Genomic DNA, 27,252 nt, shown 5'->3' with positions numbered 1-27,252 from the left:
AGCGTTTCACTGACGCTGCCGCGGAGGGTTTTCCATCTCACTGTGGGGGCAGATTTGTTTTTTTCACATTTCTGCGGCCCCTCTAATCCTTTCACCCCCGTGTAATCCAGACAAGATGTCTGCAGATACCGACTCACGCCTCGTCGCGTGGAGGGAAAGGCCTTGAGCGACTTGTTGAGGGAAAGATGTGCCCTTAAGTCCGCACAGGTGGGGGGAAAAAAAGCGGCGAGCCCAAGGTCGAAGAGATTACGGGGGTTTGTGAGCAGCACTATTTAAGCGGCGGGGAGCGCAGCCTCGGGTCCACAGCTGCTACAGATGTTCAGAGAGCAACAGAGGAGACAACGGCAGGTTTGAAGCAACGACAGAGCTCCACAGGTACGAGAGGAGTTTTTAATATACTTTGATTCTCTGTGAAAACAATGCTGTGAGCACCAAGGGATTTGTCTATATGGGGGGGTGCAGAGTAACAGGTAAATATATGTATATTTTGTTGGAATGCATTAAGATGCATTCCAAGTATTGTTCTTCGAATCTTTATTCAACTTATTGTTGGAATGCATTGAGATGCATTCCAAGTATTGTTCTTCGAATCTTTATTCCGACTTATTATTATGTTTCTTCTATTTCTTCCGCGCCCCCTTTCAACTCCTTCACATTTTCAGCTATTAAAATCCTTCAAATATTAAAATGTTCAGCTCCTTTCTGGCTTGAGGGCTATGACTTTTCAGCTTTCTACCTCTTATGCTTGAATTTATATAAATCAATAATCATTAATATTTTAACATGGTTTTCAAATGGAGTTTGCTTTCAAATCCTCCTAAACTTCTTCAACTTTCAGATTTTTCAGCTTTGCAAATCTTTCAGCTACAGACACCATTTAAACTTTTAAATGTTGACACAAGTCTTAACTATTTTATGAAAAAAACTGCTTCTTGATATCTATTGTACTTTTTTCATAATCACTGATTATGTTTCACTAGTTCTTCGCTCCGTTTCTGACTTTTACATGAGTGTGTATTGCGTCTGCTAGAGGCGGGACCTCGAGGCTAGAGTGTGGAGCAGCGCAGAAATCTGGTTAAAAAAGTATGGAACTTCTGTCCTTGCAGCCAAAGTATACACTCTAGAGGCTTCATTTCTTCAGATTAATGAGGGTATGGTTGTGCTGATTGGATTAATGTGTTCATGGAATCCCAGAGTTTTTTAGTTTTGGCGCAAGGAGTGTTTGAGTGACACAACCTCTGGCAAAAGCCCCATAGGCTCCAATACAAATCTGCCGACATATTTCTCACAAAAATCCACAAGGTACACGTTTTGTAAACGGCCATAGGAGCCGTATTTATTACCGGACAGACATAAAAACACATCCACGCGTTCGGTAGAGTCTTGGGTCTCATACAAACGCCGTATTTTTTAGATAGCTGTTATAGTTTTGCGCTGGTTCTCATTTGTGTGAGGTGTGGATTCTGTGTAACTTGCTGCCATGTCTCTGTCTTTTGCAGCAGCTCGTTAATGATCACAGGTGCGTCGTTGTCGTGGTTACGAGCACTCACACGCTGCAGGATCTGTCTGTGGCTCACAGCTGCTCGCTCCTATGACCTGATTAGTGGAGTCACATGACGCAGCTATGCTTTCTGTCAACAGACCAATATGATAAAGACACTCGCCCCCCCTCCCCCCTCCACCCTGACCTCTACTTACTGTTAATCACTCTCAGTCAGTCAGTCTGTCTAATTCTCCTCCCCTCTCCCTCTCTTCCTCACCACCATTCCCTTCCTCACCCTCTCACCCTCCCTCCCTCTATCTACACCCCCCCACCCCACCCAATGCAATAGGTGCGCCGTTGCCGTGGTTACTCGTAAACACGCTGCAGTATCTCTGTCTGTGACTCACAGCTGCTTCTATGACCTGATTAGTGGAGTCACATGACGCAGCTATGCTTTCTGTCAACAGACCAATATGATAAAGACACTCGCCCCCCTCCCCCCTCCACCCTGACCTCTTCTCACTGTTAATCACTCTCAGTCAGTCAGTATGTCTGTCTATTTCTCCTCCTCTCCCTCTATCTCTTCCTCACCACCCCTCCCTTCCTCACCCTCTCACCCTCCCTCCCTCTATCTACACCCCCCCAACCCACCCAATCCAATAATTTCAAAATAAAAGCCACATGGAGGGAATTTTTACTGTAATGTTTGTGATGAGGCCTATTAATTAAAAACTTCTTAGTTTGAATAACAAACATTCTGTCTCCCACTACGAATATTACTCGTACTTCTAGTACTACAACTGATACTTCTACTACCATACTACTAGTATTTCTACTGCTATTAATACTACAACTACTACTAATGTTATTACAAATACGACTATGGCTAATAGTATTACAGCTGTTTCTACTGCTATTGATACTAAACCTACTATTACTGCTAGTACTACTAATACCACAATTATAACTACTACTACTACTAATATTACTACAAACAATTTTAAACAAATTTAAGCTCCTGCAACTTCTGTTTTTAGAAAATCTATTGAAATTCAGCTTCCCCACTTCCTGTATTTTCAGCAGTTCTTTAAAATAATTTCAGCTATTCTTATGCCTCTATCAACAGCAATTTTTCACTATTCATTTCTGTATTTTTTTGCAATATTTCAAATTTATTTCAGCTGTTTTCATTTCTGCTTTTTCAGCAAATCTATTGAAATTCCTTTCAGCTTCTCCCATTTCTGTATTTTCAGCAATTTCAAATTCATTTCAGCTTTTCTAATATCTATAATTTCAGCAAATGTATTCAAATTCCCTTCAACTTTCTGTATTTTCAGCTATTTTAAAAAGTTCATTTCAGCTTTCAGCTTTTTGCATTCCAACGCATTTTCAGCAGGAAATGCCTTTTCTAGTTATTATTATATTTCTTCCGCGCCCCCTTTCAACTGCTTCCCATTTTCAGCTATTTAAACCGTTCAAATTTTAAAATATTCAGCTTCTTTCTGGCTTGAGGGCTATGTATGTTCAGCTTTCTAGCTCTTAAGCTTGAATTTATATAAATCAATAATCATTAATATTTTAACATGGTTTTCAAATGGAGTTTGCTTTTCAAATCCTCTTCAACTTCTTCAACTTTCAGATTTTTCAGCTTCGCCAATCTTTCAGCTACAGACACCATTTCAACTCTCAAATGTTCACACAAGTCTCAACTATTTTATGAAAAAAACTGCTTCTTGATATCTATTGTACTTTTTTCATAATCACTGATTATGTTTCACTAGTTTTTCGCTCCGTTTCTGACTTTTACATGAGTGTGTATTGCGTCTGCTAGAGTGGAGAGCTCGAGGCTAGAGTGTGGGGCATCGCAGAAATCTGGTTAAAAAAGTATGGAACTTCTGTCCTTGCAGCCAAAGTATACACTCTAGAGGCTTAATTTCTTCAGATTAATGAGGGTATGGTTGTGCTGATTGGATTAATGTGTTCATGGAATCCCAGAGTTTTTTAGTTTTGGCGCAAGGAGTGTTTGAGTGACACAACCTCTGCCAAAAGCCCCATAGGCTCCAATACAAATCTGCCGACATATTTCTCACAAAAATCCACAAGGTACACGTTTTGTAAACGGCCATAGGAGCCGTATTTATTACCGGACAGACAAAAAAAGCACATCCACACGTTCGGTAGAGTCTTGGGTCTCATACAAACGCCGTATTTTTTAGATAGCTGTTATAGTTTTGCGCTGGTTCCCATTTGTTTGAGGTGTGGATTCTGTGTAACTTGCTGTTCTGTGTCTGCCCTCTTGCAGCCGCACAGGTGCGGCGTTGTCGTGGTTACGAGCACTCACACGCTGCAGGATCTGTCTGTGACTCACAGCTGCTCCTTGTGACCTGATTAGTGGAGTCACATGACGCAGCTATGCTTTCTGTCAACAGACCAATATGATAAAGACACTCGCCCCCCCTCCCCCCTCCACCCTGACGTCTTCTCACTGTTAATCACTCTCAGTCAGTCAGTCTGTCTAATTCTCCTCCCCTCTCCCTCTCTCTCTTCCTCACCACCATTCCCTTCCTCACCCCCTCACCCTCCCTCCCTCTATCTACACCCCCCCACCCCACCCAATCCAATAGGTGCGCCGTTGTCGTGGTTACTCGCTCACACGCTGCAGTATCTCTGTGTGTGGCTCAAAGCTGCTCCTTGTGACCTGATTAGTGGAGTCACATGACGCAGCTATGCTTTCTGTCAACAGACCAATATGATAAAGACACTGGCCCCCCCTCCCCCCTCCACCCTGACCTCTTCTCACTGTTAATCACTCAGTCAGTCAGTATGTCTGTCTATTTCTCCTCCTCTCTCTCTCTCCCTCTATCTCTTCCTCACCACCCCTCCCTTCCTCACCCTCTCACCCTCCCTCCCTCTATCTACACCCCCCCACCCCACCCAATCCAATAATTTCAAAATAAAAGCCCCATGGAGGGAATTTTTACTGTAATGTTTGTGATGAGGCCTATTAATTAAAAACTTCTTAGTTTGAATAACAAACATTCTGTCTCCCAACCCCCCCTCACCCAATTCCATCATTACAAACTAAAAGCCTCAATGATTATCTGTACCTTAACCATGAAGTGGTTTCGTTGAAATACGCATTGCTCTTTCAAATACTACTATAACCACTACGAATATTACTAGTACTTCTAGTAGAACTACAACTGATACTTCTACTACCATACTACTAGTATTTCTACTGCTATTAATACAACTACTACTAATGTTATTAAAAATACTACTATGGCTAATAGTATCAGTATTCCAGCTGTTTCTACTGCTATTGATACTAAACCGACTTCTACTGCTAGTACTAATACCCAAATTACAACTAACATTACTACAAACAATTTTAAACCTCTTTTTATTCATCTCAGCTTTTGTTATTTCTGTACTTTTTAAAATTCATTTAAGCTCCTGCAACTTCTGTTTTGCAATATTTCACATTTATTTCAGCTGTTTTCATTTCTGCTTTTTCAGCAAATCTATTGAAATTCCTTTCAGCTTCTCCCATTTCTGTATTTTCAGCTATTTCAAATTCATTTCAGCTTTTCTAATATGTGTAATTTCAGATGTATTCAAATTCCCTTCAACTTTCTGTATTTTCAGCTATTTTTAAATATTCATTTCAGCTTTCAGCTTTTTGCATTCCAACGCATTTTCAGCAGGAAATGCATTTTCTAGTTGTTGGAATGCATTGAGATGCATTCCAAGTATTGTTCTTCTAATCTTTATTTCCGACTTATTATTCTATTTCTTCCGCGCCCCCTTTCAACTCCTTCACACTTTCAGCTATTAAAATCCTTCAAATATTAAAATGTTCAGCTCCTTTCTGGCTTGAGGGCTATGACTTTTCAGCTTTCTACCTCTTAAGCTTGAATTTATATAAATCAATAATCATTAATATTTTAACATGGTTTTCAAATGGAGTTTGCTTTCAAATCCTCCTAAACTTCTTCAACTTTCAGATTTTTCAGCTTTGCAAATCTTTCAGCTACAGACACCATTTAAACTTTTAAATGTTGACACAAGTCTTAACTATTTTATGAAAAAAACTGCTTCTTGATATCTATTGTACTTTTTTCATAATCACTGATTATGTTTCACTAGTTCTTCGCTCCGTTTCTGACTTTTACATGAGTGTGTATTGCGTCTGCTAGAGGGGGACCTCGACGGCTAGAGTGTGGGGCATCGCAGGAATCTGGTAAAAAAAATATGGAACTTCTGTCCTTGCAGCCAAAGTATACACTCTAGAGGCTTCATTTCTTCAGATTAATGAGGGTATGGTTGTGCTGATTGGATTAATGTGTTCATGGAATCCCAGAGTTCTTTAGTTTTGGCGCAAGGAGTGTTTGAGTGACACAACCTCTGCCAAAAGCCCCATAGGCTCCAATACAAATCTGCCGACATATTTCTCACAAAAATCCACAAGGTACACGTTCTGTCAACGGCCATAGGAGCCGTATTTATTACCGGACAGACATAAAAACACATCCACGCGTTCGGTAGAGTCTTGGGTCTCATACAAACGCCGTATTTTTTAGATAGCTGTTATAGTTTTGCGCTGGTTCTCATTTGTTTGAGGTGTGGATTCTGTGTAACTTGCTGTTCTGTGTCTGCCTTTTGCAGCCGCTCGTTAATGAGCACAGGTGCGCCGTTGTCGTGGTTACGAGCACTCACATGCTGCAGGATCTGTGTGTGACTCACAGCTGCTTATATGACCTGATTAGTGGAGTCACATGACGCAGCTATGCTTTCTGTCAACAGACCAATATGATAAAGACACTAGCCCCCCCTCCCCCCTCCCCCCTGACCTCTACTTACTGTTAATCACTCTCAGTCAGTCTAATTCTCCTCCCCTCTCCCTCTCTTCCTCACCACCATTCCCTTCCTCACCCTCTCACCCTCCCTCCCTCTATCTACACCCCCCCACCCCACCCAATGCAATAGGTGCGCCGTTGCCGTGGTTACTCGTAAACACGCTGCAGTATCTCTGTGTGTGACTCACAGCTGCTCCAATGACGTGATTAGTGGAGTCACATGACGCAGCTATGCTTTCTGTCAACAGACCAATATGATAAAGACACTAGCCCCCCCTCCCCCCTCCCCCCTGACCTCTACTTACTGTTAATCACTCTCAGTCAGTCTAATTCTCCTCCCCTCTCCCTCTCTTCCTCACCACCATTCCCTTCCTCACCCTCTCACCCTCCCTCCCTCTATCTACACCCCCCCACCCCACCCAATGCAATAGGTGCGCCGTTGCCGTGGTTACTCGTAAACACGCTGCAGTATCTCTGTGTGTGACTCACAGCTGCTCCAATGACGTGATTAGTGGAGTCACATGACGCAGCTATGCTTTCTGTCAACAGACCAATATGATAAAGACACTCGCCCCCCCTCCCCCCTCCACCCTGACCTCTTCTTACTGTTAATCACTCAGTCAGTCAGTATGTCTGTCTATTTCTCCTCTATCTCTCTCTCCCTCTATCTCTTCCTCACCACCCCTCCCTTCCTCACCCTCTCACCCTCCCTCCCTCTATCTACACCCCCCCACCCCACCCAATCCAATAATTTCAAAATAAAAGCCCCATGGAGGGAATTTTTACTGTAATGTTTGTGATGAGGCCTATTAATTAAAAACTTCTTAGTTTGAATAACAAACATTCTGTCTCCCACTACGAATATTACTCGTACTTCTAGTACTACAACTGATACTTCTACTACCATACTACTAGTATTTCTACTGCTATTAATACTACAACTACTACTAATGTTATTACAAATACGACTATGGCTAATAGTATTACAGCTGTTTCTACTGCTATTGATACTAAACCTACTATTACTGCTAGTACTACTAATACCACAATTATAACTAATACTACTACTAATATTACTACAAACAATTTTAAACAAATTTAAGCTCCTGCAACTTCTGTTTTTAGAAAATCTATTGAAATTCAGCTTCCCCACTTCCTGTATTTTCAGCAGTTCTTTAAAATAATTTCAGCTATTCTTATGCCTCTATCAACAGCAATTTTTCACTATTCATTTCTGTATTTTTTTGCAATATTTCAAATTTATTTCAGCTGTTTTCATTTCTGCTTTTTCAGCAAATCTATTGAAATTCCTTTCAGCTTCTCCCATTTCTGTATTTTCAGCAATTTCAAATTCATTTCAGCTTTTCTAATATCTATAATTTCAGCAAATGTATTCAAATTCCCTTCAACTTTCTGTATTTTCAGCTATTTTAAAAAGTTCATTTCAGCTTTCAGCTTTTTGCATTCCAACGCATTTTCAGCAGGAAATGCATTTTCTAGTTATTATTATTCTTCTATTTCTTCCGTGCCACCTTTCAACTCCTTCACACTTTCAGCTATTAAAATCCTTCAAATATTAAAATGTTCAGCTTCTTTCCGGCTTCCCTGCTATGACTTTTCAGCTTTCTACCTCTTAAGCTTGAATTTATATAAATCAATAATCGTTAATATTTTAACATGGTTTTCAAATGGAGTTTGCTTTTCAAATCCTCTTCAACTTCTTCAACTTTCAGATTTTTCAGCTTCGCGAATCTTTCAGCTACAGACACCATTTCAACTCTCAAATGTTCACACAAGTCTCAACTATTTTATGAAAAAAACTGCTTCTTGATATCTATTGTACTTTTTTCATAATCACTGATTATGTTTCACTAGTTCTTCGCTCCGTTTCTGACTTTTACATGAGTGTGTATTGCGTCTGCTAGAGGGGGACCTCGCAGGCTAGAGTGTGGGGCATCGCAGGAATCTGGTTAAAAAAATATGGAACTTCTGTCCTTGCAGCCAAAGTATACACTCTAGAGGCTTCATTTCTTCAGATTAATGAGGGTATGGTTGTGCTGATTGGATTAATGTGTTCATGGAATCCCAGAGTTTTTTAGTTTTGGCGCAAGGAGTGTTTGAGTGACACAACCTCTGCCAAAAGCCCCATAGGCTCCAATACAAATCTGCCGACATATTTCTCACAAAAATCCACAAGGTACACGTTTTGTAAACGGCCATAGGAGCCGTATTTATTACCGGACAGACATAAAAAGCTCATCCACGCGTTCGGTAGAGTCTTGGGTCTCATACAAACGTAGTCTTTTTTAGATAGCTGTTATAGTTTTGCGCTGGTTCTCATTTGTTTGAGGTGTGGATTCTGTGTAACTCGCTGCCATGTCTCTGTCTTTTGCAGCCGCTCGTTAATGATCACAGGTGCGCCGTTGTCGTGGTTACGAGCACTCACATGCTGCAGGATCTGTCTGTGGCTCACAGCTGCTCCTTGTGACCTGATTAGTGGAGTCACATGACGCAGCTATGCTTTCTGTCAACAGACCAATATGATAAAGACACTCGCCCCCCCTCCCCCCTCCACCCTGACCTCTGCTCACTGTTAATCACTCAGTCAGTCAGTATGTCTGTCTATTTCTCCTCCTTTCTCTCTCCCTCTATCTCTTCCTCACCACCCCTCCCTTCCTCACCCTCTCACCCTCCCTCCCTCTATCTACACCCCCCCACCCCACCCAATCCAATAATTTCAAAATAAAAGCCCCATGGAGGGAATTTTTACTGTAATGTTTGTGATGAGGCCTATTAATTAAAAACTTCTTAGTTTGAATAACAAACATTCTGTCTCCCAACCCCCCCTCACCCAATTCCATCATTACAAACTAAAAGCCTCAATGATTATCTGTACCTTAACCATGAAGCGGTTTCGTTGAAATACGTATTGCTCTTTCAAATACTACTACAACCACTACGAATATTACTAGTACTTCTACACTAAAACTGATACTTCTACTACCATACTACTAGTATTTCTACTGCTATTAATGCTACAACTACTACTAATGTTATTACAAATACTACTATGGCTAATAGTATTCCAGCTGTTTCTACTGCTATTGATACTAAACCTACTATTACTGCTTATACTGCTAGTACTACTAATACCACAATTATAACTAATACTACTACTAATATTACTACAAACAATTTTAAACAAATTTAAGCTCCTGCAACTTCTGTTTTTAGAAAATCTATTGAAATTCAGCTTCCCCACTTCCTGTATTTTCAGCAGTTCTTTAAAATAATTTCAGCTATTCTTATGCCTCTATCAACAGCAATTTTTTAATATTCATTTCTGTATTTTTTTGCAATATTTCAAATTTATTTCAGCTGTTTTCATTTCTGCTTTTTCAGCAAATCTATTGAAATTCCTTTCAGCTTCTCCCATTTCTGTATTTTCAGCAATTTCAAATTCATTTCAGCTTTTCAAATATCTGTCATTTCAGCAAATGTATTCAAATTCCCTTCAACTTTCTGTATTTTCAGCTATTTTCAAATATTCAGTGCAGCTTTCAGCTTTTTGCATTCCAACGCATTTTCAGCAGGAAATGCCTTTTCTAGTTATATTTACAAACCGTTTTAAAGTGCCACAAAAGGATTTTTATCATGTCCCAGGTGTGTTTCAAATAGATGAAAAATGTCAGGACACAAGAACGTCTCGCTCATGGAGGATTGTTCCCCTCTCGCGGGCAGGCGTCTGCACCTGGCAGAGGATGCAGCTGGTTGTCATGGCAGCCATGCTGGCGCTGGCGGCGGCCGAGGAGGACTGCCGCAACGGGTGCCAAGAGAACAGCTTCAGCATCGAGGTGGAGGTCTGTGGCCGAAACACGTCCATCCTCACCACCATCTGCATGGGCCGGTGCGAGACCAAGGTACGTGGCGTTCATTCCGTCGGGGGGGGGGGGGGCAGTTTGCGCAGGGGCCGGAGTCGGTTGTGGTTAAACGCTCGCTGCCCGCGACAGGCCCCCGTCTACAGCAGCCATCAGCCCCCGCCGGACCAGAACACGTGTAACGGGGACTGGTCCTACGAGGTGACACACATTGACGGGTGTCCCGAGGCCGTCACCTACCCCGTGGCCAGGGACTGCAAGTGCCAGGTGTGCAACCCCGAGGAACCCAGCATGCACTGCGGGTACCACCCGGTGTACAACCCCAGCTGTCCGTCCATGTAAGAGAAGCCTGTCGCCTTTTTGCTTATTGTCCGTGGCCACTGAAATAAACAGATACCACCTTCCGGGGGGTTTTGTCTGCTGTTTTTTTTTTGAGACACCTCCACGTTGGGGCTTTACCGCCTGTCGCTGAGATGCTACAGGCCACGCTCCAAAAGCAAAACCCGGGTTAACGTTACGTTAAATAATTCATCAGGATTACTTTTACAAACTTTGGAAACCCCCCCCCTCCAGAACCAAAGGAGCCTAAGCGTCCCCCTACGATGGAACGTGAATTGAGTGTGTGCGACGGGAGAAAAGCTCGTATTTAGAAGGGAATCGATACGAGTGCAAAGGTCGAAGCCAAAGTGCTCTAACAAGTGAGACAATCAATAAAATGATTAATAATACAACGTAAGGGTGCAGATGGATCAATGGCAGAATAAAAAAGAGGTTGTAAGAGGAAAAAGGTGCGAGTAGATTACTGAGTATTTCGCCCCTTTAACACAGCAGCACGCTGGAGCACGTTGGGAAAATAAATGTACGCGAGAGATGGAGCCCAACGCTTTCTAGGACGCACACTTTGTCGGGCTGCGGTTTGGAGGAGAAGCCGGTGGGACGCGATGGAGAGACCTAAGACGCCCGTCCAAGGAGAGCCCAAAGCGGCCTGTGGAGACGGAGCGCAGGGCGCCGCTTTCATGGGATTTGCTATGTCACGTTTATTAATATGTTCCACCAACGGGCCGAGGGACACAGCCAGGGGAGGGAGCGCAGGCCGGATGCAACGGGGCAGTTCCTCTTAGAGACAGAAAGGGAAGACGGGAGAGAGGAAATGTGAAAACAAAAAAATTAATATATGTTAGGTTGAGAAAATATGGAAAAACAAGTAGAAAATATATTAGGGTCAAAAAAGTTTGGGGAAAAAAGCCAAAATATGTTAAGTTGGAAAATGTCATGGGGAAAAAGTCAAAGTATGTTTGGGTGAAAAAGTTTAGAAAAAAAGTCTCAATGTGTTGGGTTGAGAAAATGTCAGAAAAAAGGTCAAAATATTAAGTTGAAAAAAGGTTTTGAAGAAAAGTCTGAATATGTTGGGTCGAGAAAATTTCACAGAAAAAAGTCAAATAATATTATACAGAAAGATGTTTTGAAAAAAAGCCAAGAGCTGTTAATATTGAAAAATGTCATGAAAAAAAATCTAAACGAACGCTGAAAAGAATAATAATAATGATCAACTTTCATGACTTTATTTCACGCTGTGAAAGGGTTAAAGAGAATAAAAGAAGGACAATTCATGTCAATCATTGTAAGAGCAAACTCTGCTCTATGGTGTACTTGACTCTAACCATCATTTACTAAATAAACATCATGATGTATTAAACAATAAACTCACGTTTACAATGTTTACTGAGGGAATAAATCAAGAGACAAGTAGTCGTTTTCTCATAGACGTCTGTGAGATCAGAGGCGTCCAAAAAAAAATGAAAATATAATATTGACCTGTTGATACCTGGAAATCAAGTAAGTTTAAAATAATTTACAACACATTAAAAAACACACTGCTCATGAGCCAAATGATTTCTGTCCCCCCCCCCAGCAGCTGGTGTGTGAGGGAGTGGGCTTCCTTTCCTGATATCTGGAGCACCTCCTGAAAGACAAATGTTCCAAATCAAAGTTAGATTGGAGTTCGGGAACAAAACCTGGGCAGCGTTGATGAATCACTCGTGAGCATCAACTCGGTTCTTATGAATATTAATAAGCTTCATTCTTGCCCCTTTTAAAACGAACTTTACATGAGCTCCAAGGCGCCTTATGAAGAAAAAAAAAAAGCCTCATGAGCACAGCACATTTCCCTGGAAGACGATAATTCACATCCCCCCCCCATAGAAGACCAAAATATCCACCTCGGCAGTTCCTGAAATTCATATTTGGCAGCGCCTGTGTAGGAGGATACGTACCCCCTCCAGACTGCACGACACCTGACCTGCAGCCGTGCTCAAGGACAACACCACGTGTGCAATGGAGACGATCTCTTTCTTTACCCAAAGTGATGAACTGCTGTGTCACGCTGCTTGTCTACTCAGTGTGTGCGTGTGTGTGTGTAGGGGGGGTTACGGCCCTTTCCTGTCTAGTCTGTGATAAACGGGCACAGGAGAAATGGCCTGATGGAAATAAAAAGGATTTACATTCTAAAAGGACGACTGTGCGGTCGCTTTAATTAACGGCGTGACGCAGAGGTTCTGTGTGACGTGGCGGCGCTCCTCTATTACAACACGTTATGGAACGGTCCAGCTCAGCCTTCTGCGAGGAGTCAAAGCCATGCAGGTATTATATTTTCGGTACGTCGTCTCGTGGCCCAAAGGACACTACATTTCAACATACAATCGGGCAGAATTGATGATATTGAAGCTATTAAAAGCTCACAATTTGTTCATTTTTTTAAAAAAGAAAACGGTATAAATATTCATAGGTAAAATTCAACGGAAAAATTAACTGATCAAAGGTCAGAGGTCACTGTGACCATAATTCATATGCTAACTATGACGTATTCAAACACAATCAAAAATCAACAAAATCAATTATCCCCAAGACCAATCCTACAAACACATCTTTAAGTTTAATGCTACAAACATGAACATGTGCTCATCTTCATCTACTAGAAACATTCTCAACAGTTACACATTTTTTCAGTTTTATTGAATACACAAAAAATAAAAAAATATGAAGCTCAGCTATAATTCAATGAAGATTATTCTTGAACATTTACCTCCTTTTTTCATTTACATACATGTCACAAGATTAACTCCATTTTAATACAAACTACATAGTCTTTCCATCCTGATTTCAGTGTTCTATTAATTATTATGAATAATAAAGTTTTTGTTTTTACTTCTGGTGATGATTAAAGTACAAAAATAAAAACATTAAAGAGGACAAAAAAACTCCACACTCAAAGTGTGTGTGTGTGTGTGTGTGTGTGTCTACATGGACACGAACAACCTGCAGACGGTTATTGGCGTGGACCATCATAAAGTAGCGAGACTCTGGCACATGATGAACATTTTCCACCGGAGAAATAAAATATCTAAACACCCCAAAGCATTTCCACCACAGGCAGAATCCTCCCAAATCCTGGTATCGCATCACGGACCCTTCTGGAAGATTCTTCCATCCGCCAGCCCAGTTTCCAGACTCCCCCCCCTCCGCCCCCCCTCCCACGACGCGGGCCGCCGCTCGCTAGGTGACAAACTTGTTGCGGATGATCTCTCCGCCCTCCACCTCCACCTGCTCGTAGAGCCACTTCCTGTCGCAGCGGCACTCCACGCCGCACTTGCGCGAGCCGCAGTCGGTGCAGGGGTAGAAGCAGCCCATGCAGTCCACGTCCAGGCAGTCGCACATGTCCTTGTTGTTGGACAGCAGCCGGCCCTTGCTGTCGTACACTTTGCTCTTGGGCCCGGCGGTCGGCCTGCAGACACCAGACCAAAGACTCACCCGTTACCGTCGACCCTCAAGCACAGTGAAAAGAAATGTAACACACACACACACACACACACACCTCTCGCTGAGTTGCTTTCCTCCTCTTCCGCCTCGTCCGCCCTGTGCGGGACCAAAGTATATTTTATATGCAGCAGTTCATCTCAACAATATTGGTCCGTATTAATATTTGTTTGGTTTTTTTCGAATTCCAAAATAAGTGTCTGTGACGCAAATAGCAAACGACTGACCCAACGATGGACCTACAGAGCAGCCTGACGGAGAACTCACCCTCATGCCTCCTCTCTTGTCTCTGCGTAGACTCACGGCCTCTCGCGCTTTGTCTCTGTCCGCCTGTGTTCCCGCCGGGTTCACCACACTCGCCTCCTTCGGGATCACCCCTCGTTTGCGAAGTTCAATCTGTAATAATCCGTCATCAGGTCACTTGAGATCAAACGGGGGGGGGGGGGCTGTTAGGAAGGACTGGTTGATGCTTCACCTTCGATGAGTCCTGCCCCTGGCTGAAAATGGTGGGCACGGCGTCCTCCCTCAGGAACTGTTTTCCGTTGTAGTCCCTGAAGCAGCCGGCCCTGAAATGCTCCGAGCAGAGGCAGGTGTTGGCGGTCGGGATGAAGTTCTTCATCCCCAGGCTGTGGACCCATTTGCTGGCGAGTTGAGGTTTGCTGAGAGGGAACCTAACGCCCAGAAGGCGAGCGAGGGGGGGGGGGCGAGATGCTTTGTGAGCAAGCTGCAGGATTTTTTTTAATCTAAATACTTGATGGGTTTTCTCAGACAGCAACGGGTGGGAAAGTGAAGCTTCGTCAGGTATCAGTAAAGTATGTTACATGGAATTCGGCTTGGTGAGGGGAAGGCGACAGTGAACATGGTGGAAGAGCAAAATACATAAAAACACTCGGTAAACAGACAAAATATTAAGAATATTTCTATTTTTTTTAGACTTTTGGGATCTGCCTTTTCTCCAACAATATGACGTTGTTGAGTCTTGAAACTAAAGAATAAGAATAAGAGCTCATTTAACAACGTAGTAACGGATGGTGACGTAATATTTATGTTTAATAGATCAGTGTAAGTACAGCTGCTATCATGAGGTGGGTCGACGCATAGAACAGAGATGCCACTTTAAAGCAACAGAATGTGGCCTTAAAGAGGAGATATAGTTACGTTAATCACTCAGTAGTTACAGTGACACGAGACATTCGTATTATAATGAACTTAAATGAAGCCAACGCGAAAGGATCGATCAACTAAAGCGGTGACAACTTTACCTGTAAAATCGGATTTCTGAGCCTTTCACAAACTTATTGTTGCATCCTATAGCAGCACAGATAACGGGCATGGTGTCAAAACTGCACAGTAATGTATTTTCCCCTAAACAATTATTACAGTTATTAACGTGACGAAAAACAAAAAATAAGACAGCGTGTTGATGCCTTCTATCCGACTTCTTCTTCGGGGAATCTTAATATGTACATCCGCTCTGACTTCCGGTTCCATCTCGGAGGACTGCCCTCTAGCGGCGGCTCAGCAGCAAACGAGGTGTGATTTGAGCTTTATTTAAAACCTTTATTATCTTATAATTTCTTAAGATTCCAATAATGTTAGCGTGTTTTATCTTATCTTAGATTAACGTATATGATTGATACATGGTTGTACAAACCAAACTACTTAACATATGACAATAATCACCCATTGATATAAAATGTAAGAATGATGAAATTGACTTTATAATAATAATAATAATAATAATACGTTTCATTTTTATGGTACGTTTTATTGTACTCAAAGACACCAAACATTAAAATAATCAAATATAAAAAGAAAAAGTTATGCACTAAAAACATAAAACACCCACATTTGCTCACACATTAAAAGCCATATCATTATACTTACATACATACATTCAACTTAAGGCAGGGCTGCATGTTCTGTACTTAAGTAAGTTGGTGTGATAATGAAACCAATTTGTATATATTTCAGATAGATGTGTCGTTTATTTGAGTCACGTTATATACAGTTGGATAGCTTAAATCTGCCGATTCTCAAAAGTAGTCAAAACATGTGTAGAGTACAGTATTTGCCTCAAAAATGGAAACAATTTAGTAAAGTACAGTTACATGAAAACGGTGCTAAAGTATAATAATGTTAATTGAGTGAAATTACTTATTTACGTTCCTCCACCGGTTGTGGCCTGCCAGACCAAACGCTGGGCCGCAAACTCCCACGTGATCAAATCTTCTTCCTGCCGAATCACATGATTATAACTACGCTGGCCGGCTAGCGAGCTAACCGGCTAACAGGCTAGCTCCGGTTGTCACAGCCGCTGTCAACAGCCACGGCCGGGGAACGGAGCAGCGCTCCCACAAGTAGTTCGCCGAACTCGCGTAGTCTCCGGTAAGTCCCCGTACCGGTGCTGCCCCCCTGGTCGTGTCCGCGGGAGCCGCTATCTGGAGTTAGCCAAGGCCAAGCCAACGTTCGCTCGGTGAGTTGAAGCGCTTTTAAAGGGTGTTGCTTTCGAGTGCGGGGGTGTTCGGCTGACGACGTCGGCCCTGTTTCGGAGGTGACTTCGAAGCTAATCCCCCCTTTTCCGTTTAACATGCACTCGTTAGGTTTCTCCCCCCCGCGGTGTTTGATGGCTAGCGAGTTAAACGATGGGCGACGTCACATTCGGATGTTGTTGTGGTCGCCGTCGGCTAACGTTAGCTTATTTATTGTTTTCACCAGACTGCCACTGCGACTGGTTGAGCAACGTTAGCGCCAATGTGGCCCCAAACCACAAGCGATAGACCGAACTTTGCCGAATGTGCTGTAAGCGGCGACGCACCGCAGGTGTTTAAGTTGCATAACTATTGCGAAATGACGCTGAAGTAAACACCTAGCCCCCGCGGCTAACTGCGAGTTAGCTCGTTTGGCTCGGCTAAGGCTGCTAACCTGTGACAGTTTGTTTTTAACTTCTTGCTACAGTGTGTTTTTGCCTCAACGGCATCCTGAGCCAAGGCCCCAGACCCCCCCCGCTCAAAGCTGCTGTCCCTCATCACATAGACCACACATAAGGCTCGTGTGTTGGGATGCAACTTGCACCTGCTGTGCGTGCGGTTTGATGTAATCCTCTTTTCGTTGAATATCATTTGACTTCCCGTGACCGTGCTGCGCAGCTCAGCTCCTCTGAGAGCATCGGACCTGGGCGCAGTCCTCAGGCAGAAGAAGTGAAATCATCTGGGTGGGTCTCGAGTAGCTGGATGCACTTCTTCTTCCCCCTCGCTTTGTGGGAACTGTGACCCGGGAAAAGACTGACTCGTTGCTTTCACTGCTACGTGTTGCTGACTAAGGTGTTCCGGTGACATCGGTCCGTCCTGGTCTGTGAGGGATGTCTCCCCACTTATTGATGCTTGATGTTTGATGCCTGGGATGCATTTCGCGGCTTCGTCACACGCCACCTTACTCTGAAAGAGATCATTCATTCACGCTTTGTGAAGTGGTGAAAATTGCACCAAATAATTCCCCAGCGGCAAAGTAAAATGTAAGAACTTTTTGTTTACTGTGATCAGAACCAAAGGCCATCTGTAAGAAATCAAATATCAAATCAAATCAAATATTCTCATTCGAGGAGTTGGAACCAGACCCTTTTTATTTTATTTTCTATATTTTAGAATTGAAAATGACTAATGTGTAAGTACACACATTTATATAAAATCTAAATCGTGTTTGTACATGTTCAGTTTTTGCAATATTTGCTAAATGATCTGAACTCTGTGATTATATTTACATTTGCTTGTGTAATAATAAGTTATCTATTTCGGGGTGTCCGCAAGATATTTGCTTGTTACATGTGGTTAAATGATATGAATCATGGAGTAGACTTTGAGTAGTTAAGATACAAAGCTTTTATCTCTTTAAGCTAAACTGTAAAATGTGATATTTTTATGTCATTATTATGAGTGAACCAGGTCTAGTAGGAGTGTTGTGACATTAACTACTGTAGACATTTTACTGTATATAACATGTCAGTTACGACTGAGTAATAACAGCTTGGGAAAAGGTGTTTTGGGGTATTTAAAAACACCAAACAGAAGAGGTTTTGGTGTAGTTTGGTGCGTTATTGATTGGGTCGGTGCGTTGGTTTCACGTCCCGCTCTCCAGGAAAACACGCTCATGGACAAAGGTGACCTGCTGATAAGATGTGGGGGACATTGGACTCGTGCAGAGAGATCAGGGTGGAGGAGACGTGAGGTCGCAGGCGCAGCAGAACTGCTTTATGACCCAAAGAATGCAACTTCTCCCAATAAAACGGGATGCCGTTTGGATTCTCAGACGTCTTGTGTGTGTGTGTGTGTGTGAAACGAGCTCCACAGCCCGTTTGAGGAGAACTCCAGTACGAGCTTTGGCTTATGAGCCGCTTTGCTGACATGACTCCAATATCGATTTGTGGTTTCTCAATGGCTGAATGTTCCAGGGCTTCAGAGGACGAGACGTCGGACGGAGACAAACATGTTTTTATTTTGAAACAACTGGAGAAAAAACTGGGCTCATCCTGTTTGTGTAAAATGCTGCTGAAATGTTCAAAGCGCTGGAAGAAGAAGGCTGGAGCGCTGTGGGGCTTTGAGAGCATCGCAAATGACCAATAGTAACCTCCCTCCCTCCCTCCCTCCCTCCCCTCTGTTTTCCCTCCCCTCTCCCATTGGGCATCGGTAGAAAGGGACTCGTCGTCTTCCCTACTCGTTGTCTTCAAGATCGCGAGTCATTCGATTCCCACCCAATAAGTCAGCGGGGGTTTTGGCGTCCTCGGAGGCTCCATCGTCGCGTGGGGGGGGGGCGCGGACTCTCCCGGGCGGGATGGATAGACGGTAAATAAAGACAACGACTTCGGAGGTGAGCTCAGTCGGACACGTTGCAACGCGGGTTGAGCTCAGCGAGTTATTGGATAAGTTCTACGTGAGATGTTGATTTTTTTTTTTTTTTAAAGGCAGACTTTGTTAGAGATACCTGCTTTTATTCAATCATCATCAATCAGCTGTACGGAGAGAGACGGAAAACTACAAAGAAAAGCTTCTATTTTAAGTTTGAATGTTTTTAATTCAGGAACACATTGGTGAAATTTCAAATTATAATTGCAGTATATAAAACATGAATAAGTCTGTCGCAGATTTTTGGTATTTGTACATCTTTAGTTTTAGTCCCTGTCATACTGCCTGGTGTTACATGTGTGAAAGTTTTCCTTTACTGTAGTTTTTAGTATCAGTGGCGACGATGATCACTGCTATCGTGAACCAGTCGTGCTTGTTGTGTTTATTGTGGGTCCTAGAGATCAATATCAGTCCCAGCGAATTAGTTTATATGGTTTCTGTCTAAACTTGACTTTAATTTGACGCTGCTTTTTATCAACTGTTGGTTCTCATATCGTATCAGGCTGTCATCAGCTTTGAAGGTCCACAGTTGGCGTATTGAAATTGTTAGTAGCTTGAGTGATATTGGGTAACATTTATTCATATTGTGTAACATTTATTCCTATTTGTGACAAAAAAAAGAGACCAATCACAAATCGTATGTTGACAATTTAGTTTTTGTTTTCCTCTCCGTCTCTTCTCACCACTTGCTCATGAAATGAAAAGAGCTCATTAGGTACCAGTTATTGGGCTGGATGGAGATTAACACGCCACATTTAGATTGTGCTCTTTGAAGGCTACATTATAACAGACTGATTTTCAGCACTTTACAGGCTTTAATGTAAGTCTGGAAACAACTTCTTCACATTTAACAAGCATGTAGCACATTTATAGTAAGAATTCAGAGGTGGTTTTATCAGTTTTAGTTGGCTTGACCTGATAATCTGGCAGTTGTTGTGAAGCAGTCGCAACTTCCCCAATATATGTCATATTCGTCAAATAATAATGGACCTTGGATAGCTTTCCTAAAGCTTGTTTTATTTGTCACTCCAAACTGCGCAGCGTCTTTATTTATAAACCCCAGTTTCCGCCTCGCAGGCCGCTTAAGAATAGCTCCGATTCCTGCGTCTGCAGAATCAGTTTCCTGAAAAGCACCTGTATGTTGCACATGACACGCTTTCATTTCTGCTTCTGCAGCTGGTCCACACACACACACACACACACACACGGACCCCTTGGTGTTTCTGCTGTTTGCAGCTCACGTTCTGGTAACTTCCCTTTCCCGTTGTGTAACTACACGCCTGTTCTCCATGTACACGGCCTACGTTCAAGCTGTGGGGAGATTTACGTTCCTCTCCAGTTCGTCACCCGTCTTTGAGCCGCGTGTCCAGACGTGCACAATCTCCCCGATCACCACTGAGGAAGCTCGTTCCTTTTTGTTGCACAGGTGCACGTTGATTTCGTAATGACAAGCTGCTGTGCAGAAGATGTCCACGCTGCCTGTGACTGATATCCCAGATGTTGGTCATGGTAAGTGCGTGTGTGTTTGTCTTAAGTACGCAGAGTTTTAATATGCCAGAAAGCTTGTATTCCTTTCTTGTTGAAGGGGAGGCTGTCTAGTCTGTTTAGTTTCTTTTTCATCTATCTATATTATTCTAAATCTATCATTTCGTCCACTTAACGAGATTTTCAGTAAATGCCTCCTGATGGGACTGCAAGAGTAGAAAGTAGTGCTTATGAGTATGACAGTATACATATGTGTGTGTGTAGCGCTTGTTTTGCACACCTGTCTCCGGTCTGCGTGTCTCAGATGAGAGGAAGGTGTTTGTCGGGGCCTCTGAGCTGCAGCTGGACTGCTTGGTTGAGGAGGGCGGCGGAAACGGCACAATGAAGCACGGCGGCCTGCTGTCGCTGGCTGACCTCTCCCAGCCAGACGACCTCCCCGCCCCCCCCCACAACGGCCTGCCGCCGACCGACATGAGAAGCCCTCTGCCGGGGGAGCCCAGCGACATTAAGCCGGATCTGTCCGCTGGCGACGCACCCGCCGGCTCAGGTGAGCGAAAGACCGCTTAAAAGTATTTAAAGGAAGAATAACGAAGCTTTAAAAAACATCATTTCACTCCAGCTTCAATTTTATGACTGTTCTTGAAACGCTTCCTATATAATGTCCTATACAACCTGTAAAAAGCTTTACATCCTCAGATATTCTGAGCTGCTGCTAACATGAATCACCAATTTTTAGATTCCACTGTTTCTCATTTTTTTGCAAAATAAGTCGTTCCGAGAAAAATGTGACTGGACAAAAAAATCCAGGAACTCCTTTTGGGCGTGAAAGGTCAACTAAATGGTTCACATCCTTTTCTGTGGGAGTGACCGGTTTCATATCGAGAGAAAACGGGTAGTTATTACCATTAATCATCACTGCATGTGTCACCACTCTAAAAAAGGAAAGTTCCCACTTTGGTATCTATTGATGACTAAGAAGCAAACGGGGATCATAACATTGGGATTGAATAGATATTGTAGAATAAATGTAGAATCTACCGCAGGCTTCGGATAATGTTTCTTTCTGTTCATCTCTTGATCTCGGATGAGACCTGCTCATATTTTGCCCTTTTTTTAATGCTCCAGTTGTGGGCACACTCATTTCCTGTTGCATTAGTTTAGTTTCTATTCTTTGACATCTAACTGCAGAACAAATTCATTTGAATAGTTTCAACATGAAGCTCCTTATTAAATGTCTGCATATTGATTTGGGGGTTAACCATGTATTTTTTTTAGAATAACTGTAGCGTCGTACGCAGTGGGCGTGACCAAAGTGGGCCTTGTGTATCATCTGTGGAACGTTTTTTTCTTTTCATTCAAGACGGCCAGCCGGTGAAGAGGAAGAAGGGACCGGCGCCGAAGATGCTGGGCAACGAGGTGTGCAGCGTGTGCGGCGACAAGGCCTCTGGCTTCCACTACAACGTGCTGAGCTGCGAGGGCTGCAAGGGCTTCTTCCGCCGCAGTGTCATCAAGAGCGCCCAGTACAACTGCAAGAACAGCGGCCGCTGTGAGATGGACATGTACATGCGCCGCAAGTGCCAGCAGTGCCGCCTGCGCAAGTGTCGGGAGGCCGGCATGTTGGAGCAGTGTGAGTGGCTGCGTTTCTCAGGAGGGGGGGAGAGCGGGTGAGTCGAAGAGGGAATATATCATTTTAACCCCCCCCCCCCCCGACGCACCTGCAGGCGTGCTCTCCGAGGAGCAAATCCGAGTGAAGAAGATGAAGAAGCAGCACGAGGACGACACGGCGCGCTCGTCCGCCGTGGTCACGCCGACGCCGCCGCAGGAGACGGTGGCGCTGGAGCCGCAGCAGCAGGAGATGATCGAGAAGCTGGTGGCCATGCAGAAGCAATGCAACAAGAGGTCCTTCCTGGACCGACCCGGAGTCACGGTGAGTGCAGCTGGATTTTGACGAGTCTTCCCAACCACAGAATGCAGCACGAGTCCAAAGCCACGCCCCTAAAAGCATCAATATTAATTGTAACCGCATCATTCTAAGAGTGGACAACAGTTTTTACTCACTTATAGAAGACGATGATTGTTATATTACATTTGGGTAAAAGGAAATGGGGGAGGCTTCTTTTTTATTGTTTGTCAGAGAATTTGATTTATTGATTTGTCGACATTTGACAACATCATTCTTTTTATTCAATTCTCAACCCTGCTTTTTCTTAAGAGGCCGGATTTATAAGAACCTTGTACTCTTGCACACAGTGTCATAATAAACACACAGGCTGTATAGATATGAAGTGTTTGTCTCAGGGAGGCGGGGCTTGTATTGCATCCGCGAATTTGATTTTATGGCGCGCGCTAAAGTAATTTCTCCCATTTTAATATTGTTTAATTAGTTTGGTTAGTTCGATTTGAATATTTCATTTCATCCGCGTGTCTTTCTCTGCTCGTGTGTGAATCTGACAGCCGTGGCCGCAGAGTCAGGACCTGCTGAACCGAGAAGTGCGTCAGCAGCGGTTCGCCCACTTCACCGAGCTCGCCATCATGTCGGTGCAGGAGATCGTGGACTTCGCCAAGCAGCTCCCTGGTTTCCTGGAGCTCACGCGGGAGGACCAGATCGCTCTCCTGAAGACGTCCACCATTGAGGTTGGTCGTTACTCTCCGCGCCAAACGCTTCCTACAGCGGCTTCAAGTCTGAAATAATTGTCGAAAACTTTTACGAAAATGGAACAATGGACTTTGAAATTTGTTTGGTGTTAGTCGGCAACATGCAAACTAGGTCCATAACGCCTTCAGGAGATGATGGCACTGAAACGGTCTCATTTTGTGTGTGTCTGTGTAATATTCCAGATTATGCTGCTGGAGACGTCCCGGCGCTACAACCCTGCTATTGATAGCATCACGTTCCTGAAGGATTTCAGCTACAACAAGGAGGATTTCGCCAAAGCAGGTTAATTTCCTTATGCATATTTATTAACCGGTTAATTTCTAAACCTCAGGAATCATTTGATTTGTTTTTTATTCCACTTGTGTTGCGAGCTGCTTAAAGCTGTTGTCCTTGTTTGTACTCTGGCCTCTCCAGGGCTTCAGTTTGAGTTCATCAACCCCATCTTCGAGTTCTCTAAAGGAATGAATGACCTGCACCTGGACGAGGCCGAGTACGCGCTGCTCATCGCCATCAACATCTTCTCCGCAGGTCAGAATTCCTGAACTCATTCCTTTCCAAAGTGAAAAGTCTTTTTAGGGCGTTTACCGTCGCCATCGTCGCGAAACACGAGTCAACCCGTAAACGAAAGCTTCTGTCTGTTGAAACCCCCGCTCAGATCGGCCCAACGTGCAGGATCACGACCTGGTGGAGCGGCTGCAGCAGCCCTACGTGGACGCGCTGCGCTCCTACATCTCCATCAAGAGACCAAATGTAAGCGTACGTAACCTTTTCCCCTGGCGGCCGACGCAACCTGGTCGCCTGCGTCACGAAAGCCGCAGTCGCCTCGGACACGTCGCCGAGGCGACTGCGGTGCAGGAAGTCTCCCGTGTGTTTCCCCACAAGTCTAATCGCGGTGTTCTAACGGTTTCCGCAGGACCACCTGATGTTTCCCCGCATGCTGATGAAGCTGGTGAGCCTTCGCACGCTGAGCAGCGTCCACTCGGAGCAGGTCTTCGCCCTTCGCCTCCAGGACAAGAAGCTTCCCCCGCTGCTCTCTGAAATCTGGGACGTCAACGAGTGACGTCACACACACACACACACACACGCACACGCACACGCACACACACGCATAGTCTTTCTCTGAAGCGCAGCAGGAACTTTTTTTTATTTTTTAATCTACCTCCCGTGGGGGAGGCGGGGGGGGAAGCGTCGTCGCTCCTTTGCTCTCAAGCTTCTAAATGGTGAAACCTGAACACTTGGTTGTCTTTAGATGCTGACATGATTATGGCGATTATCAAATTCCAGCTTAATAGGGCTCTTTGGCCAGTGTTCAAGTTTTCCTTGATTTTTAATTCCTGTTTTTAAAGTTCTGTTGATTTCTAGTCCAGTTCTACACGCATCTTGTATGATTTAATGGGCTCCGGCATCAGGATCACAGCTGCACATTCACTTCACGTAGTTGTATATCTATAAATATTTGCGGTTGTGCGGACTTAAAGTGGTAGGCCATGTGGTTTGTATTGTGATATATAGCAACAAGCGGCGTCTGTTCCGGTCGGAGTGAGGAATCAAACAAAAAAGGTCGGAGTCGCTGCTGCTCAGGTGGAGCCGTGTGAAGTACGCCTGTGGGAGTCGGAGGCTTCTCCGATTTCCAATCGAGTACTTCTCCTCCTGCTGCATTACCTCTCGGCCATTTAGAACCGCCCATTAACGTGGGTGTAAATTCTATATTTATTTCACACTGTAAAGAGAAGGCGTAGAGCGCACACAGGGATTGTACAATCACATACTCGATGCACGACAAGGTAGAACTCTGCCCGCCGCGCCCTCGCCAAGTGACGACTAATGTGACGAGAGCCTCATTTCACTCGGCACCGGTACCCTGAAATCGTTGCTACTCTCATAAAAATTTAACGACGGTTAAAAGACGCTGAGATGCCTCCTAAGAAGTCCATCCTGATAGGAGAACCTCCCCCTATCATCACCTTATTTGTCAGTAATGTGGATGCCGAAGGCACTTTTTATTCATTTTATTACAAAGCCGTTTATATTTCGATTTTTTTGTTTTTCATCACTAGCGTTTAAAGGTGTGAGAAATGTACAAGCAACACGCATATAGAGCTTTTAGCGTTTTTATTTTTTGATAACTTACTGTGTGAATGACACTGAGGGAAAATCTCCATCTAAAGTATCTTCCTGAGCAACAACAGCTTTAACGGGTCGGATTTAGAGAAGTCTTGTGAAGGAAAAAAACAACCAAAAGATCAGTGACGGAGTTGAAACGTGGACATTTTGAGTTCTAAGAAACCTTCTGACTGCAGGCGTTGCTCGAGGTGCTCGAGCTTCACGCTTTCTCCTGTGCAGCGTGAACTTGAAATGCATAACGGACGGTAAAGAAACATTGATGCAAATTCTGTGATTTTATTACAATTTTAATTTAAAAAGCTTTTTTTTTTTTAAATGCCCTAACATAGTTTTTACAGGGTTCCGGTTAAAATAATTTACTGTATTGCTTTTCTTTTTTCTTTTTAACCATTTGCAGTACAAATTATTTTGGTTTTTAATTCAAATGTGCGACTTGCAGTAACAAAGGCTCAGTTTTGATTTATTCCAGATTAATTTTGTATGTTGGTAATTTGAGTTTTGTAACTTGAATTGTCTTTATTTTCTGTATCTCCATCCAAGAATGTTTATTGCATAATATCTTTGTTCAATTTAACGACACCCATTGACCTTCACAAATGGTTTTAGTGTACATAGTTTTTTTATCGCCAATCTAAATTTTGGATCCACAGCAGACATTTTCTCTTGAACATTGCAGCTTTTGCAAATACAACTTTATATTAAGTCAAGATTTTATTGTTTGACCTTCAGTTTTTCCACGATAAACGCATAAATACATTTGTTGATTTTCTTACCGCTTTCTTGACCTCAGGCAGAACACGGTGAGCGCCACCTATTGGTCGCTGCAACGACCACAAACAAGTGGATGTTTTCCCTCTTCACAGTGGTCACGAGCAATAGTAACCGCCGCGCTCTTCCTTCCTCTTCCTCCTCAGATGCTTGGGGAGAAAAGAAAAAAAAAACGCAGACAAAAAGGCTTCTGTTGAGGGGATTTAAAAAAAATAAAGTCATCTCCTGCTGCCTCAGTGGAAGCGATCTATTTAAAGGCAACTCGAGGAGCTTCGGTTTCATTCCTGCAGGGAGACAAATGTCGCCTGAATTAAAAGTCAAGCTTGATACGAGTAATCTGACAAAGTACAATGAAAAGACATTTTCTCATCGCGTGTCGTATCGAGCCACTTTGCCCCCCCCCCCCCTTCTTATTATTATTATTATTATTTTTTGACGCTCCATTAATAATTATTGATTTTCTGATATTCCTCTAACCCTAACCTAATGTATTTAATATATTTCTTTCCGACTGGTCAATAAATATGAAAAGAAGCAGAATAACCAGCGTGTGCAGCATTTTGAAACCGTATAATTGATTTTTTTTTTTTTTTTCTCCCCCTCATTTCTTTTGGGTTCCTTTTTTTTAAATGAATTTTGTGTTTTGTTTTGTTCTCTTGCAGGTTACCTAGAGCCAAACACTAACCATCACGTTTAAAAAGGAGTAGCTTCTGTATTATTAAGGGGATTCCCACCGTGAAATGGCGCTGTGATCAAAGCAAAAAACCCACTTCTTTCTTTCTGGCGTGTACATGTCGAATCCGTTTGTCGCAGAGGTTAATTGTGCTGTATATACTGTAATCGTCCTCTCTGATCTCATTTACTTCCTGTCTTTGAGGGGTGACACTGTAAACATTGTTTATGTATAGAAATGCAAACCTATTTTAATACTTGTAACTCATGAAGACCTTCTGTTTTGTATGTACAGTATAAATTAAAGCGATGCTGTAGTGCTCATGTGTTTGAGATCTCTATCATTTTTGTTTTTCCGTCAGATCTTCTTGAGTCAAATCGGACACATTTGGGGGAGGGGGGGACTCTTGTCAAACGTATACCTTGATTTATTTGGTATTTAAATAAGTTGTGCCTATAACTGTTTGGATTTGCAACCTATTTTTGTGGACTGGTGAAATGTGTGTACCAGCACCTAATTACTGAACAATATAACATTTCATTTAGTTAGTTTTAAGCATCATAAATTGCACAGGACACACAACACTGTGAGGAAGCATGTTTTTTGTCCTCTTTC

At 43.2% G+C, this 27,252-nt stretch overlaps 3 protein-coding genes across 13 annotated transcripts; 2 read left to right on the top strand and 1 right to left on the bottom strand.

The window, feature by feature from the left end:
* The first annotated feature begins 302 nt into the window (after nucleotides 1-302).
* fsh-beta (follicle stimulating hormone beta subunit) lies at nucleotides 303-10,622 on the top strand. The gene is given in 3 exon segments (NM_001267631.1): nucleotides 303-375; nucleotides 10,084-10,262; nucleotides 10,353-10,622. Coding segments are annotated over 2 exon segments (369 nt in total). The 5' UTR covers nucleotides 303-375; nucleotides 10,084-10,103; the 3' UTR covers nucleotides 10,563-10,622.
* Nucleotides 10,623-13,210: 2,588 nt separating this feature from the next.
* On the bottom strand, nucleotides 13,211-15,524 carry arl14ep (ADP-ribosylation factor-like 14 effector protein). Its single transcript, XM_078085834.1, has 5 exons — nucleotides 15,296-15,524; nucleotides 14,509-14,704; nucleotides 14,301-14,429; nucleotides 14,092-14,132; nucleotides 13,211-14,001 (listed from the first exon to the last, which is right to left on the bottom strand). Exons 1-5 carry the CDS (start codon nucleotides 15,364-15,366, stop codon nucleotides 13,773-13,775), a joined length of 666 nt encoding a protein of 221 aa, XP_077941960.1. The 5' UTR covers nucleotides 15,367-15,524; the 3' UTR covers nucleotides 13,211-13,772.
* Nucleotides 15,525-15,917: 393 nt separating this feature from the next.
* Nucleotides 15,918-26,958, top strand: nr1h3 (nuclear receptor subfamily 1, group H, member 3). 11 transcript variants are annotated; one of them, XM_078085833.1, is made up of 11 exons: nucleotides 16,269-16,509; nucleotides 18,720-18,896; nucleotides 20,358-20,440; nucleotides 20,721-20,963; nucleotides 21,777-22,043; nucleotides 22,138-22,343; nucleotides 22,871-23,050; nucleotides 23,255-23,354; nucleotides 23,487-23,600; nucleotides 23,728-23,822; nucleotides 23,986-26,958. In XM_078085833.1, the coding sequence occupies exons 3-11, from the start codon at nucleotides 20,398-20,400 to the stop codon at nucleotides 24,130-24,132; spliced, it is 1,395 nt and encodes a 464-aa protein (XP_077941959.1). In that variant the 5' UTR covers nucleotides 16,269-16,509; nucleotides 18,720-18,896; nucleotides 20,358-20,397; the 3' UTR covers nucleotides 24,133-26,958. The 11 variants fall into 11 exon arrangements, with proteins under 11 accessions (XP_040060998.1, XP_040061024.1, XP_077941958.1 ...); XM_040205064.2 differs by lacking the exon at nucleotides 18,720-18,896 and having other exon boundaries at nucleotides 15,918-16,509; nucleotides 23,728-23,828; XM_040205090.2 differs by lacking the exon at nucleotides 18,720-18,896 and having other exon boundaries at nucleotides 15,925-16,509.
* The last annotated feature ends 294 nt before the right edge of the window (nucleotides 26,959-27,252 follow it).

The sequence above is a fragment of the Gasterosteus aculeatus genome, chromosome 12 (assembly GCF_964276395.1).
Source record: "Gasterosteus aculeatus chromosome 12, fGasAcu3.hap1.1, whole genome shotgun sequence".
Lineage (NCBI taxonomy): Eukaryota > Metazoa > Chordata > Actinopteri > Perciformes > Gasterosteidae > Gasterosteus > Gasterosteus aculeatus.
Note: the sequence above shows the minus strand (reverse complement) of the source record. Positions and strands in the feature narration are given on the sequence as shown.

Coding starts and splice junctions, on each gene's coding strand:
- arl14ep (XM_078085834.1), bottom strand. CDS start 15,366: ATGCCCGTTATCTGTGCTGCTATAGGATGCAACAATAAGTTTGTGAAA. Junction 14,430..14,508: donor AGGGGCAGGACTCATCGAAG/GTGAAGCATCAA, acceptor GGATTATTACAG/ATTGAACTTCGCAAACGAGG. Junction 14,002..14,091: donor GGAAAGCAACTCAGCGAGAG/GTGTGTGTGTGT, acceptor TGGTGTCTGCAG/GCCGACCGCCGGGCCCAAGA.
- nr1h3 (XM_040205046.2), top strand. Junction 23,355..23,486: donor GGAGGATTTCGCCAAAGCAG/GTTAATTTCCTT, acceptor TGGCCTCTCCAG/GGCTTCAGTTTGAGTTCATC. Junction 23,829..23,985: donor TCAAGAGACCAAATGTAAGC/GTACGTAACCTT, acceptor CGGTTTCCGCAG/GACCACCTGATGTTTCCCCG.